General features: G+C 45.6%; 1 protein-coding gene and 1 long non-coding RNA gene across 14 annotated transcripts in view; both read right to left on the bottom strand.

Moving 5' to 3' along the window:
• LIMCH1 (LIM and calponin homology domains 1) overlaps nucleotides 1-3208 on the bottom strand; it is a 321642-nt gene extending 318434 nt beyond the window's left edge. For 6 of the 13 annotated variants that reach the window (XM_045881245.3, XM_045881247.3, XM_045881246.3 and 3 more), the window contains exon 1: nucleotides 3014-3204. In XM_045881245.3, coding sequence (XP_045737201.1) covers nucleotides 3014-3109 — 96 coding nt within the window. In that variant the 5' untranslated portion in view covers nucleotides 3110-3204. Of the gene's footprint in view, nucleotides 1-3013 lie in introns of all 13 variants that reach the window. The other 7 variants (XM_045881234.3, XM_045881236.3, XM_045881235.3 and 4 more) reach the window with 2 other exon arrangements.
• Nucleotides 3209-11977: 8769 nt separating this feature from the next.
• Nucleotides 11978-14737, bottom strand: part of LOC135363586 (uncharacterized) — a 35616-nt gene continuing 32856 nt past the window's right edge. The window contains exon 4 of the long non-coding RNA XR_010409345.1: nucleotides 11978-12759. This is a non-coding gene — a long non-coding RNA (uncharacterized LOC135363586). The remainder of the gene's footprint in view (nucleotides 12760-14737) is intronic.

The raw sequence follows: 14737 nt of genomic DNA, 5'->3' as shown, positions 1-14737 counted from the left end.
CCTTCTAGAAGAGGAATGTGGAAGGAAGTTAGGCCCCTGCCTGCTGGTGGCCACAATTAATACTGGAACTTTGCTGTTTCCTTTAGGAGTCTCCTGAACCCACATTAAGACATGCAGCCTGCTTCTGCAGCTATTTAAAAAAAAAAAAAAAAAAGTTCTGTGTTACTGAGCTGCTCCCACATGGTCTGTGACCTCCATTTGGGCTCTCACCTTTGCCAGCCAAGGCAGAAGCTGGGAGTGGGCTGAGGTGGGAATATCAGTGCCCAGGCCCACGTTTCCTGCCAGTCGCACCCCCCTCCCCTAGCCAAGGCTGAGAAATGCCTCACTAACAAGTGATCTCCGGGAGCTTGTTCCTTGAGCCGTTATTAAGAATGAATCTTTTCGGGCCAACCCATGACTCAAGGAAGACCAAGGGCTGAGGAGGAAAGACAAGCTGCAAAGTTTGTTTATTAACCTGCTGCACCCAAGGGAACATTTTTCTGAAAGGGTGAAATTCCTAACTACTCAAAGGGGTGGGAGGGGTGGAGGGAGCCTGTGGGAAATTTAATCACCGACGGAACAAAAGTGAAAAACAAAGCCCTTCCAATGAGGATGTTGCCGAAGACAATGGGGCCCCTAAAGGAGATGCAATTGTCTCGAGATAACAATCCACCCAGGAATTCAGCTCGCTCTAAGTACTACAGTATTGCTATATTAGCCGCGGAATCTTTGTTCACCGGGCAACTGCGCGCAAAACCATCTGTTAAGGCTCCCGGGTCTCCCCGGTTTGCAGACGCGGCATTTACATTTCAAGAGGGACCTCCGGGAAGGAAAAAGGGAGGTCACTATCTCTCCCGGGAGCAAATACCTTTTTATACAGCCTGGGAGGGGAAGCTCTCCTTTCCCAGAAACCAAACTCCGCAACTGAAAGGAGATAGGCCGCTTCAATAATGCACGCGCAGAGCAGAGCGCCAAGGCCGCCCCGTCCTAAAGCCACGCACGCCCCACGGTTTTCGCATTCTCAAACGGGCATACCTGCAAGGTATCACGAATAATGCCAGGCCGTCTATAGCACCTAAGGGGGGCTCTACTTTCTTAAGGAAGCCCTTCTTTTTTTTTTTTTTAAACCAGTGGAACCAGGACAAAAGCTGATATCCTGTACTGCATAATATCTAGCCTAATACATCCCACCACTTAAAAATAGACTGTGGTCCTCTGGGCTGAAGGAGATATTTTAGATCTTGATCTAGGTGGGGGTTGTCATTGTACATATACATATGAGAACATTCATGGAGATGTGCGCTTAAGATTTGTGCACTTTCCTGCATGTAATTTATAGGACAACCCATTTTCTAAGTAGACTATATTAATGTTACAATTAAGGATATTGAGGATAAACCACTTGCCTTCAAGAATTCCAAGACTGCTGGGCTCTGATATCCTCCCCTCACCTACTATCCACATCCAAAATCTCTCCTGAGAATTTTAAAGTTCAAGAACATGAAAAATACAGCTCTCCAACTCTCAACTAAGCCGGTGAATACAAACGTCTCCTGTGTGTCCTGTGAGCCCAAGTATGCAGCACAGAGAGCACCTGTCACACCCCAAGCCTTTCCGGCCATAAATCAAAAATTAAAAGCCAAGGTCTTTTTCTCATCTGGTCATGAGCCATCAAATTATGAGAGAGATGATTGGGGCTTTTATCAACAGAGCCTCAAGTTTGATCTTCTGTTTCTTTCACCCTATTTTTAAATAGATGTTTCTAAATTCTGCCAAACACTCTTGCTTGGAGCAGGTTAACCCTGGGAAGGGCAGGCCTCTTGCAGGAGCATTAGAGCCCCAGTAAGTGAGGGTGGTTTCTGCAGGCAACTCAGCAGGTTCAAATCTGTTCCATCCTAGGCTGTTACCTCTGAAGCATCCTGAGAACGGGGGTGGGGGGGGTGGGGGGGGTGGGGGGGGGCTCACCAAGTGACAGCCTGAGTACTAACAGGCTTCACCATTGCTGGGCCAATGACTTAACGGTGCATTTCTTCCTCTGAACTATGGGCAAGGAGGGCTGCCTGTCCCTGAGGAAAAGGGTCAAATTCGCCTTCCGCTAAGCCTCAAGAAAGGCCCTCTGGGCGAAATAGAGGCTCCTGCACGGATCACAGGGGGTCACCTTTCCCCCTTCGCGCCCTCCAAGCGTCCTGATCCCCGGCAGACGCGTCATTTGGGGAGCGCAGAACCACCAAGCTGCATCTATCTACAGATAGACATCGAGAATCAGGATCACCCAGCGAGCGCTTCCTGGACTGAGCCGAGAGCTCCAGTGATTTCCCTGGCCTGCCACCGAGTCATTTAAGAAGTGAAACATGCCAGCGGGGCCGGGGACCCGGCACCTGGGAGCCCGCCCCGCCGCCTCCGCCATGGAGTGGGGGCTGCCAAAGGCTGGGCAGCGGCTATGCGGATGGCGCGCTCGCAGGTGGGTCTTGCAGGCTCCCCGGCCCTGTGCGCTGGGCCAGCCTCACACCTGACCCGCTGCCAGGAATACAGCCAGAAGCTCTGGTGGGTACGCGCTTCCGTGGACACACTGCCAACTCCGCTCGGGAGGAGCGGGGGGGGGGGTCAAAAGGCGGAAGGTAGGACGGGGAGCAGGACCCCCCCAAATGCGGTGGCCGCAGCACTCTGGGTCTCGCGCTTCCTGCGCCTTTGCGGCGCTTCTGCGGGCACTGCGCTTCCCTTGGCCCCGCGTGGAAGCGGCGGGAGCTGAGATTTGCGCGGCTGGCGAGCAGGAGGGATGCAGGCGCAGGAGAGCGCTTCGTGCCCCCCACGCGCACTGCGAGACTGCGGCGTCCCTCACTCCCGCCCACCCTCGCCCGAGACCCGCGCCAGGGCGCCAGGGCATCGCAGCTCGCCCGACGAGGCCCGGGCGGGTGACTCGGAGCAGCTGGCCAAAGAAAGTGGGGGGGAGGCGAGGCTGGACCTGTCGTCCGTGTGCGCGGGTCGGTGGCTTCGGGCGCCCCTGCAAGGCCTCCCTCCAGCCAGGGGCACCTACCTCGATCCACTTCTGCGCCTCCGAAAAAGCAGGCTCGGGGGGCGGCTCCGGCTGCAGAGGCTGAAGAGCTTCCAGACCCAGAGCGGGACAAGCCATTTGCGAAGCCCCGCGTGCACTCGAGCGCTGGGCCGCCGGGATGAGCACGGCCGCCGCCGCCGCCGCCGCAGGAGCGCGCTCCCCGCCCCTTCCCGCCCGCCCGCTCTCCCCTCCCCTGCCCGCCCCGCCCCCGCCCGGCGCAGGTCTCGGAGGAGAGCGGCGCGCCGCCGGAGGACGCCGCGGCAACTGTTCCCTGCGCCGCCCGGTCTCCGCCGCGCCCCGAGTCCCGGCGGGAGCGAGCGTGGAGGCGCCGGGAGCTCCCTCTCTCCGCACTTTCTCTGGCCGCTCCGCATCCCCCCCCGGGGGGGGGGAGGATCTCAGCTACCGACTAAAAATAACCGCGAGCGAGCACTGGGTGTCTCCCTCCCTGCCCGCAGCGGGGCCTGGAGAGGGACTCGGCCGGCCGCCCCGCACGTCCCCGCGCCGGGCCCGCTGCGGACGGGCGAGCGGGTCGGCTGACGCCTGGGAGACGCGCGCCCACCGCGGCGTACACAGCCCCGGGGGAGCCGGCGGGGCCGCAGCGGGGCCTCGCCGCACCTGCCGGCCTCCCGGCCGCAGAACTGTGGGCAAGAGGTGCAGGCCTGGCCCCGGCGCCACGCAGTGTTCAATCACCCGATTCTTTTTCTTTTGTAAGAAAAAAGAAAAAAAAGAAAAACCACCCTTATAAGCCTTTTTCTCTTCAAGCTCTGTATGACCCAGTCCTTTGATTCATTCAACCCATATTTACAGCGCGCCTGCTATATATCCGGCGCTGAGGTTGGCGCTGGGGACCTGGAGATGAAAAAAGAAAGAAAAATAGAAAACTCCAGGGGCGCCTGGGTGGCTCAGTCGGTTGAGCGACTGCCTTCGGCTCAGGTCATGATCCTGGAGTCCCGGGATCGAGTCCCGCATCGGGCTCCCTGCTCGGCGGGGAGTCTGCTTCTCCCTCTGACCCTCCCCCCTCTCATGTGTTCTCTCTCTCTCAAATAAATAAATAAAATCTTTAAAAAAAAAAAAAAAGAAAGAAAGAAAGAAAAATAGAAAACTCCAAAGGCTATGCCCTCAAGAGAACTACATTCTAGAGGGGATGGCAGGGGCGGGCAGACAATAAACATAAAACAAAAGAAGGTGATTGTGGAGAGTCATGTATGTTAAGAAGATAAAAGAGAAAATAAACTATGACCTGGGAAGAGAGAGTGGTCGCTAACTTCCGATTACCTCTCCACCCCTCTCCTGGGAGGCGGATCTGATCTGTGCCGTCCAGGCCCCAAGAATGGGAAGCAGGCAGGAGGTCAAGGGGGATGGAGGAGAGGGAGGTGGGGTATTTATGCTGCCCCTTACTGCAGAAGTCTAGCAGATTGACTGCCGCACCAATCCTCTGAGGCCTACAGCTCTGTCTGGGGCCTGTCCTTGGGTTCTCTGAAGTTCCCAGTCTCCTCTTGTCCCAACCTATTGCCTCAGGCCAGGTGGTGGTAAAGGCCTCCCCAGCTTATTGTGGTTTCCCCTCCCTGCCCACTTCCTCCTAATGGTGTCCTAATAAACTCTCAGCCGCTCTCCTTGAGCATGCCTCCTGTTTTGCTTGGGAGCCCAATTTGGTGATCACGGAAGGTTTTTCTGACAAGGCAGGGTGATGTGATGACATGAATGGGAGAGACGTTAACCATGCAGCAATCCGGGGAAGTATTTCCAGATGCGTACAAAGGCCTTGAGAGAGGAACCCACAAAGGCTAGCATGCATGACTGGAGTGTGGTAAGGAAGGAACCAGGTGGGAATGACAACACGGGGGAGGCCTCGGCTAGGCCAGGCCTGAGGCGGGGAAGGGGGCGCCGCCGGCCTCGGCTGGGGTTTAGTGCATGGGCATCCACTGGTGAGCCCAGGGCTGGCACCTAAGAGCTCAGTGCTCTCGGCTAACCTAAAGCAAATGGATTCACATTTTAGAACGGCTGTTGGCAAGAGGGGTTGGACAGAGCAGGAAGTCCGTGGGTGCCTCCGCAGCAAAGTCTCTGTTCCCTGTTCAGAGTCCAAGGTTAGCTTTTGCCCAATTCTGCTGCTTTAATAGGGGAACAGAACAAAAGGAGGCCTGAAATTCCACCATTAGCAGCTTTGGAGTCAGACAGCTTTCAGCTTATTTACTTTTACGACACTTACATGGCACTTGCATTGTGCCAGGCACTGCTCTGAGTGCATTACAAATCATTGACTAACTCATTCCCTATTCCAACCTGGTAACATAGACTATTATCAAGCCCTTAAGGCACTGAGAGAAGGAAGGGGGAGGAGGGTCCCCACGGCTGCTGAGCACTGAAGCCCGGATTCAAGCCCAGACAGCCTGGCGCCAGATCTGCCCTTAGCCACGCACCGCGCTGCCTTGCCAGCCCCGGTCCAGACGCTGCTGCTTACAGTGTGTGCCTCAGTTTCCTCATCTCAAATGAGGTTGAGATGGCAACCTTTCAGCAGATCCACTGTGAGGAGAAAACAGGATTTCTGAATGTGAACGACCCACGTTGGGGCTGGCAAAAAGGGCTCAGTCTAAGCCAGCTGAGCATCCCTTCCATCTTGCTTTCCAAAAAGGAGGGTGGGGAGAAATTACAAAGAAGAGTAAAGAAGACAAGCTGAAGAAAAGGGCTAATGAAATATTGTCAGAGGATGACCTTGTCTCCATAAAGAAACATGGCAAAGTCAATAATTCACACACGGACTCCAGCACACGATCGGAAGACACCCCTTTGGGCAGGTTCCCCTGCAGGGAGCAACTAGGAGGAGGGGAAGCCGGCTGACCCAAATGTTTGAAAATGTTTTCATGAAGGTGAAATCTACCCTATCTGTAAAATATCTGCTATTGAAACTGGCATTCAAACTAAAACATTTTTTTCTTTCAGTGAAAATACTTTTCAAATCTTTTAAGGTTTAAATCACAAAATAATACCTACTTTGCCCGAACTCTATTACCAATAAGAAATCCACATAGAGGGGCACCTGGGTGGCTCAGTCGGTTGGGCGACTGCCTTCGGCTCAGGTCGTGATCCTGGGGTCCCGGGATCGAGTCCCGCATCGGGCTCCCTGCTCGGCGGGGAGTCTGCTTCGTCCTCTGACCCTCCTCCCTCTCATGCTCTCTCTCTCTCTCATTCTCTCTCTCTCAAATAAAAATAAATAAAATCTTTAAAAAAATTATAAAAAAAAAAAAAGAAAAAAAAAAGAAATCCACATAGATTACCAAAGACCCAAAGACTCACAACCGTAACAGCGTTAAAACCTAGTGCCATTATCAAGAATATCTACAAATTATTGTTAAGCACCTACTTTCTGTGCTGGCATCAGAGGAATCCACAAAGGGACGGAGACTTTTTTCTTTAGCAGCTAATAATTTTGTTAATGACACAACATTTTCATTTCTGTATAATGTAAGTCTCAAATATAAAAGTATCATGCGTCCATTGGAGGAAATTTGAAAAAATTCTAATGAAGAAACCAAATCCAGAAGAAATGCCACAATTCAAAGATCATCACTATTTGGATGGTCTGAAGCAACATTTGGGTTGGAAAAAAATAATCATAAGACAAGGAACTCTAGGATAAATGCCAAATAAAGGATATAGTGTATTTGAAAAGCATGGATTTTTTTAGTGACAGATTTATTGAGATATCATTCACATACTGTTTTTTAGTATATTCACTGAATTGTGCAATAATCACCACAATTAATTTTGGAACATTTTGATTTCTCGTCATCCCCCATAGTCTTTAGCTGTCATCCCCCAAACTTCCCATGCCCCTGCGCCCTGGCAAACACTAATCTCCTTTCTGTCATTATAAATTTGCCTCTTCTGGGCATTTCATATAAATGAGATCATACGATATGTGGTCCTTTGTGTATTGTTTTTCTCACTTAGCATAATGTTTTCGAGGTTCATCCATGTGGCTGCATGTATCAGTACTTTATTCCTTTCCATGGGCAAATAATATGCCACTGTATGGGTATACCACATTTTGTATATCCATTCATCAGTTGATAGACATTTGGGTTGTTTTCACTTTTCAGTTATTGTGAACAATACTGCAATAAACATTCCTGTACAAGTTTTTATGCGGACCCATGTTTTCATTTGTCTTGCTAAATGCTAAATGGAATCACTGGGTCATACAATAATTCTATATTTATTTTTTTTTATTTTTTTAAAGATTTTGTTCACCTATTTGAGACAGCAAGGGAGAGAGAGCCCAAGCAAGGGGAGTGGGAGAGGGAGAAGCAGACTCCCCACTGAGCGTGGAGCCCGATGCGGGACTAGATCCCAGGACCCCGAGATCATGACCTGAGCTGAAGGCGGACTCCTGATCCGACTGAGCCACCCAGGTGCCCCAATAACTCTGTATTTAACCTTTTGATAAACTATCAGACCATTTTTCCAAAATGGCTGCACCATTTACCATTCCCACCAGCAGGGTAGAAGGGTTCCAATTTCTCCGCCTCCTTGTTAACACTTGCTATTTTCTGATTTTTTTATTATAGCTATCTTAGTGGATGTGAAGTGGTATCTTATTATGGTTTTAATTTGTATTTCCCTGATGACTAATGATGTTGAGCATCTTTCACGTACAATTGGCCATTTGCACATTTTCTTGGGAGAAATGTCTATTCATGGGGTGCCTGAGTGGCTCAGTCGTTAAGTGCCTGCCTTCGGCTCAGGTCATGATCCCAGGGTCCTGGGATCGAGCCCCGCATCGGGCTCCCTGCTCTGTGGGAAGCCTGCTTCTCCCTCTCCCACTCCCTCTGCTTGTGTTCCCTCTTTCGCTGTATCTCTCTCTGTCAAATAAATAAATAAAATCTTAAAAAAAAAAAAAAGAAACATCTATTCATATCTTTGTTCATTTTTTAATTGAGTCATTTCTCTTTATCATTGAGTTATAAGAGTTTTTTATATATTCTAGATAGGAGTCCCTGATCAGATATATAATTTGCAAATGTTTTCTTCCATTCTGTGTGTTGACTTTTCACTTTTTTTTTTTTTAAGATTTTATCTATTTATTTGACAGAGAGAGACACAGCGAGAGAGGGAACACAAGCAGGGGGAGTGGGAGAGGGAGAAGCAGGCCTCCCGCAGAGCAGGGAGCCCCATGTGGGGCTCCATCCCAGGACCCTGGGATCATGACCTGAGCCGACGGCAGACGCTTAACAACTGAGCCACCCAGGCGCCCCAACTTTTCACTTTTTTGATGCTGTCCTTTGAAGCAGAAAAGCTTTTAATTTTGATGAAGTCTAAGATATCAATTTTTTCTTTTGTTGCTTGTGCTTTGGGTGTCATATCTAAGAAAGCATTGCCTCATCCAGGGTCATGAAGATTGATGCCTGTGTTTCTTCTAACAGTCTTACAGTTGTCCCTCTTACATTTCGATCTTTAGTCCGTTTTTAGTTATTTTTTGTAAAAGCATGGGTTTTGAGGTCACACAAATTAGGTGTGATAGTCTGGGTCTTCGGAGAAGCAGACACCAAGATGGAGTTAAACGTGCAAGGATTTTATCGGGGACGTGACTTTGAGAGAAAATGCTGGGGAAGCAGTCAGAGCACAATGCAAGTGTGTCCTCAAGCAAAGAGAAGGAAGGAAGGTCAGGCAGAGTGTCATCTAAGGCTGCCGTTCACTCTGAGAAAGGTTTGGCGAGGAGGTCTGTGAGCCAGTCCCCCGCCAGAGGAGTCCCGGGTCTTCCAGGAAAAAAGCCTGCCTTAGTATCCCTGCCACATTTAGTAACTGGCTGCGAGCAGCCCAGTGGAAAGCCGGGCTCAATGGAGACATGGCAATGGACTTCAGAGCACAGCAGCGGGGGCCTTTGGTCACTTAAGCTCCCCGAAGGGCACATTTTACAGTTGCTACACTCAAGTTTGAATCCAGCCCTGTCACTCATTATGTTACATGAGTGAAAATGTTATTTAGCTTTTCTGGGTTTTCAGTTTTATCGATAGAGCATCGGCTTCCTTGCCTGCCACTTAGAAATCAGTGGATAATAATAACTTTGATGACATCGTGTATTAAAATATGTATATCTATTAATATATAAAACGAGGTAAATCAATTGGACAAAGATTAAGTCTAAATTTCACCGTGTAAAATAGTTTGGAGAGTAATGGTTGGTGGTAAATAAGGTTACTAAATCTCTCATTCCCCAAAGTCTGACTTAACTGTCACCTTTCTGGCCACTTCCTTAGCAACCAAGTCAAAATTAGTCACCTCTCTTTTTGTCTTCCCATAATGTGGTGGGTTCTCCACACAGCAAAGTAGGTATGGAAATCTTTAAGGAGGGTTCCGAAAAACACTCTCAATTTGTCATTGCTTTGATTTTTAAAGCCGTTTAAAAAGAATGTGACTGTTTCATTGGCTGTGCAGAAGCTTTGTATATGTTGGCTAACTGGACATAATAATAATCAAAAAAAGAATGTGAATAACAATTTCAATTTCCCAGACTATGACTGACTGAATAACTTCCCTGCTACACAACTCCTAGAAATGCCACACAAAATAAATAAAATATTCTTTACATGAAGAGCCGAGCTCAAAAGAGACTAACAGAGATTCCCCAGGAGGCAAAATGGAAAGGAAAGATAAAACTAGAGCAGCAAATCCATGATTTGACCCTTGGCCATCCCATGGAGAGACATGGTGCACAGTGGCCGCTAGACTCAGAAACCTAGGGCTAGGGCTATAGTCCTGGAAGTTGAGGGCCTTTGCCTGTGGCACGTGGAGAATGCAACTGAGCAGTAATGCATACATACACGTGCATGCACGCACACGCATGCACACGTACATGCACATATACACACTAATCCCACAGAGAGAGACTGGACCAGAAAATATTCCACCACCACAGAGGGAGACGATAAGGACGTTTCTTTGTCTTGACCTCAGCTCTGGGGTGGGAGATATGGGTGAACCTCCCTTGAGAATGTGTAAACAAAAGCCTAATCCTCTTTATAGACAACATACCCACGATCCAAGGCCCCTCAAGCTAAAAAAGTAACTTACAATTTGGTCTAGGGCCTCTTGGGCCCCTAGAAGAAGTGAACGTAAAATCCCTTTGGAAGAAAATGCCTTCCATCTAAGCCTCATGGGGCTCTCACAGATAAACCTTAATGAAGATCAGTTTTCAATTTAAAAGTACAAAATGCATGCAGAAACCGTGTAATCTAAACAAAATTCAAGAGGCACGACAAAGAACCCAATTAGGTTTCCCAGAAATTCATTTAATAGGGCTATCAGTAAAGGTTATAAAATAAATTTTTAAGTGATTAAAGACATAGGATAATGAATCCAAACAGAAGAAAGTAACAAGACACAGTAAAAAGGACACACAGATATGAACAAGTATGAGAAGAACAACTAGAAAATTATAGTCATAAATTTAAAACACAAAGGATGGGGTAAAGTATAGGTTAGACACAAGCGAAGAGAAAATTTGTGAACTGGAAAACAGATCTTTGGAAATTATATGGAATGAAGCAGAGAAAAATAAGAAAAAGTACTAAAGAATGGTTAAGAAAATACAAATTTCCCACAAAATAATCACTAGGAATTATAGAAGAGAATGGAGAAAATGAGGAGAGGTGACATTTCAAAAGATAATGGCTAGAATTTTTTTTAGAATTAACGAAATGCATGAATCATTAGATTCAGAAAGCATAATAAGTCCAGGAAAAAAAAAAATATATATATATATATATATATGAGACATTATTTAATGGCAATGAGAAATACTGGGATAACTGCTTCTTTATACCTCCACCATAGCACATATAATACTGTACTGTGGTTAAATGTATAGTAAGAATCAGTCCTTTCCTTTGAGACTGGCACTGCCACGGCTTAGCACCAAGTAAGTGCTGAATGGATGGATGGATGGAGGGAAGGATGGATGGATGGATGGATGGATGGATGGATGGATGGATGGATAGATGGATGGATGGAAGGATGGATGGATGGATGGATGGATGGATGAATGGATGGAAGGATGGATGGATGGAAGGATGGATGAGTGAATGACAATGGCCAAATGTGACCTAGAACAAATAGGTTGAGCCAATCTATCATGAAAGTCAATACACTTCTGACATATTCATTTTTAGTCTTTTTAATTTTCCAACTGCATTTGTCTCACAAAATTTTAAGAAGATTTTGTAAGAAAATGCAAGTAAAAACACTTTTGAACTATTGATCTTCTGGGTAGTGAGAAACTCCTTAAAATCTGAAAAGTCGTGTCATTCATCAAGTCTACAAATGTTCATTTCTTTCAAAGTTTACTCCCTTCCATTTTCTTTCTTCTGGGACTCCTGTTTGTTGGAATTGTTCCTCTCCCTGGTTCCCTATGTCTCATTTTTTTCTCTCAGATTTTTCATCTCTTTGTCTTTCTCCTTGATGTTCTGGGCAACTTCCTCAACCTGAGTTTCTAGTCTTTCTGTTGAATTTTTAATTTTAGTAACTAAGTTTATCACTAAGAGTTTGCTTGTGTTGAGTATTGCTTTTTCTTAGCAAAATGTTCTTGTTTTATGGATATATTAATTTCTTAAACCTGAGTATATTAGAAATTTTCATTGTTTTGAGGTGATGGAAATGTTTTCATCTTCATGGATGCTGGTGATACAGTCATATAAATAGGTAAAAATTTAATAATCTGTACATTTAAGATCTGTGCATTTTACTCTCTGTAAATTCTTCTCTAAAAACTGACTTTGCTGTTATGGGGGAATGAGAACAAGGGTAGATCTAGGTTTTACTGGGCCTGAAGCTTCTACAAATTACAAATACAAAATTGGGTTTGAACGTGAATATTTATTTAGAATGATAAAAGAAATAAATTATAAATTTTAAGAGGCTATCAAATACTCTAACCATTACAAAATCCAGAAAAATAAAATTATTTTTGTTAATTGCCTGCCTGACACATCTCTGTAGGGCTTTTTCCTACCTTTTTTGGGTTGTATCTTTGATTACTTCATATGACATTTTGTATTATCATTTTCCGTAGAGAGAAGAGAGAGAGAGACTATTCCGTCTTGTGTCCTACATGGTAAATTCACATTTGGTTTGTTTTTTTTTTTCACTGAAATTTTCTTTTATTAGACTTTATATACTCATGATAAGAATAAATAAAATAATAAAAATCACAAAATACATTACAGAAAAGACAGAAAGGACAAAAGTAATAGACTAATATTTTTAGTTACACTACTATATTCTTTAAAATGGGGGGAGAAAACACATGTAAAAGTGGTTCCAAAAAGTAAACTCTGCAAAGTTCAGAGGTTGATTTTCACTAAGAATAACAGCATGGAAGTAACTCAGGTTCTATTTCTTCATATTTACAATTGTCATGCTATCATTTTTTATTTGGCAGCTACTGTTTTGCATGCAGAGAGTGTGTATTATGACAGAGGTTAGAGACATACCTAAGTAAAATGTGAAGTAAATTGGAACAATTCTGAAGCATTATGAACTTACTCTCAAAATAGCACGTAGTGGCTCAGTTGGTTAAGCATCTGCCTTCAGCTCAGGTCATGATCCTGGGGTCCTGGGATCGAGCCCCGCATCAGGCTCCCTGCTCAGCGGGGTGCCTGCTTCTCCCTCTCCCTCTCTCGTGCTCTCTCTCTCTTTCTCTCGCTCGCTTGCTCTCTCAAATACAGAAATAAAATCTTAAAAAAGAAAAAAAGAAAATAGCATGTAGCTGCATCAGTGTGTATCTGAGGTTGACTGCAGAACTGGGAGTTTATCGAACACAACTCCAACGTAGTATATAATGCTTATTAAAGAACAAGTAACACGAGATGGACTAATTTAAACTAACATATTACACATATTATGTTGTAAAAACTCAACAGTAACAGCAGTAATTGTTTTGAACTTAGACCAGCAGATGATTTTGTGGGAGAAGAATATTTTATCACTAACAATGTTAGGAGTTGCTGGACTGTGGCAATATTAAAATCTGGATTTTTGTTATTGATAGGTCAGAAAGTTTCTTTCAGCTGTACAGTTGTTGACAAAATGAGATAAACTTTCAAAATTGTTATCAAATTTAGGAAAACCTATCAAGTTTTTTATATGAGTTATGAGATTTCAGGCCTTGCAAGTTTCTTGTAAGTTACTGGAGTCATGAGGCATCTTAAATGCTCTTTGGATCAACAGTTCTCATTAACCGTTTTGTCACCAACGTTCCTGTGGTAATTATGTATTCAGTTTTACATTACTTTTGTCAACAGTGTTTCATGGTCATGCAGATGGGAATTTAATTGTAGGAATTCTGATAAATTCCATATCCCACAATGCCCATAAGAAATGTTCAGCAAAGGGGCGCCTGGGTGGCTCAGTCGTTAAGGGTCTGTCTTCAGCTCGGGTCATGGTCCCAGGGTCCCGGGATCGAGCCCCACATCGGGCTCCCTGCTCGGCGGGAAGCCTGCTTCTCCCTCTCCCACTCCCCTGCTTGTGTTCCCTCTCTCGCTGTGTGTCTCTCTGTCAAATAAATAAAATCTTTTGTTAAAAGATTTTATTTATTTATTTGAGAGAGAGAATGAGATAGAGAGAGCATGAGAGGGTGGAGGGTCAGAGGGAGAAGCAGACTCCCCGCTGAGCAGGGAGACCGATCCCGGGACTCCAGGATCGTGACCTGAGCGGAAGGCAGTCGCTTAACCAACTGAGCCACCCAGGCGCCCTAAAAATAAAATCTTTAAAAAAAAAAAGAAAGAAAGAAATGTTCGCATGTTTATAACTGTATACCCTGCATTGTCAAGACTATTTCTCATAGGCTAGAGCTTCCAATTTGTCTAGAACCCATTGAGAGCCAAATCTCCCATTTATAACTTGACCTGTCTGATGATGGAAAGCATTTTCCACAGGCTAGATCCTGACTCCACTCAATTTTGTTTCTCCCCCACACCTACATCCCAATTGCCAGGCACCATGGGACACATACCCATGTCACCATCCAGCCTCTGAGCTGGCACCTTGGTATCCTGGGACCGACACATTGTGGATTAACAGAGTGGGCAGTAGGCATATTTCTAGAAATTATTCTGACTCCAGGACAACTGGCAGTAACATGCCCGTACACAAAACTGTGACCCACATACACATATCCCACTAAATCCATAATTAATATATCCCTAACTCAACTTCCCTTACCCACAGCCCAAAAATACCCGTGGCCATTCATCATCTTTCAACATGAGGGGATTATGATGGAGGGTAAGTCTGAGTGGAAACGGACATTAGTCTTAACCATTGCAATTAAAATATCTTTTACAAATTTTACAAAAATATATGGCGATGTGAACAGCCTGGAAGCTCACCCGAGGGCCTTGGAAGAGGCCAACTCAAGTGAGGGGAAACGAAGCTTAAATTTCCTCAGCTTCCAGGTTAATCTGTCCCTGGGTGAGAGACACAAAGCGAAATGAACCCTCTTCAGTCATAATTCAGAAAAGCATCGCTCTCTCCAGAGTCACTTACTCCTCACATGCTGAATGCCCGGAAGTTCAGACAAAATACATATTAATGGTAAATGTTATTCCTAAAAAAAAAAAAAAAAACCCACATTGACAGAAAAATTAAATTTATTTGAATTTTGAATTCCTTATAGTAAAATAAGATTAAAGCCATGATTTCTGCATGTCATGG

Source organism: Mirounga angustirostris, unplaced genomic scaffold, assembly GCF_029215605.1.
Source record: "Mirounga angustirostris isolate CCGP_5_RB_7025 unplaced genomic scaffold, mMirAng1.0.hap1 SCAF_2, whole genome shotgun sequence".
Taxonomy (NCBI): Eukaryota; Metazoa; Chordata; class Mammalia; order Carnivora; family Phocidae; genus Mirounga; species Mirounga angustirostris.
This window is presented reverse-complemented; position numbering and strand designations above follow the sequence as displayed.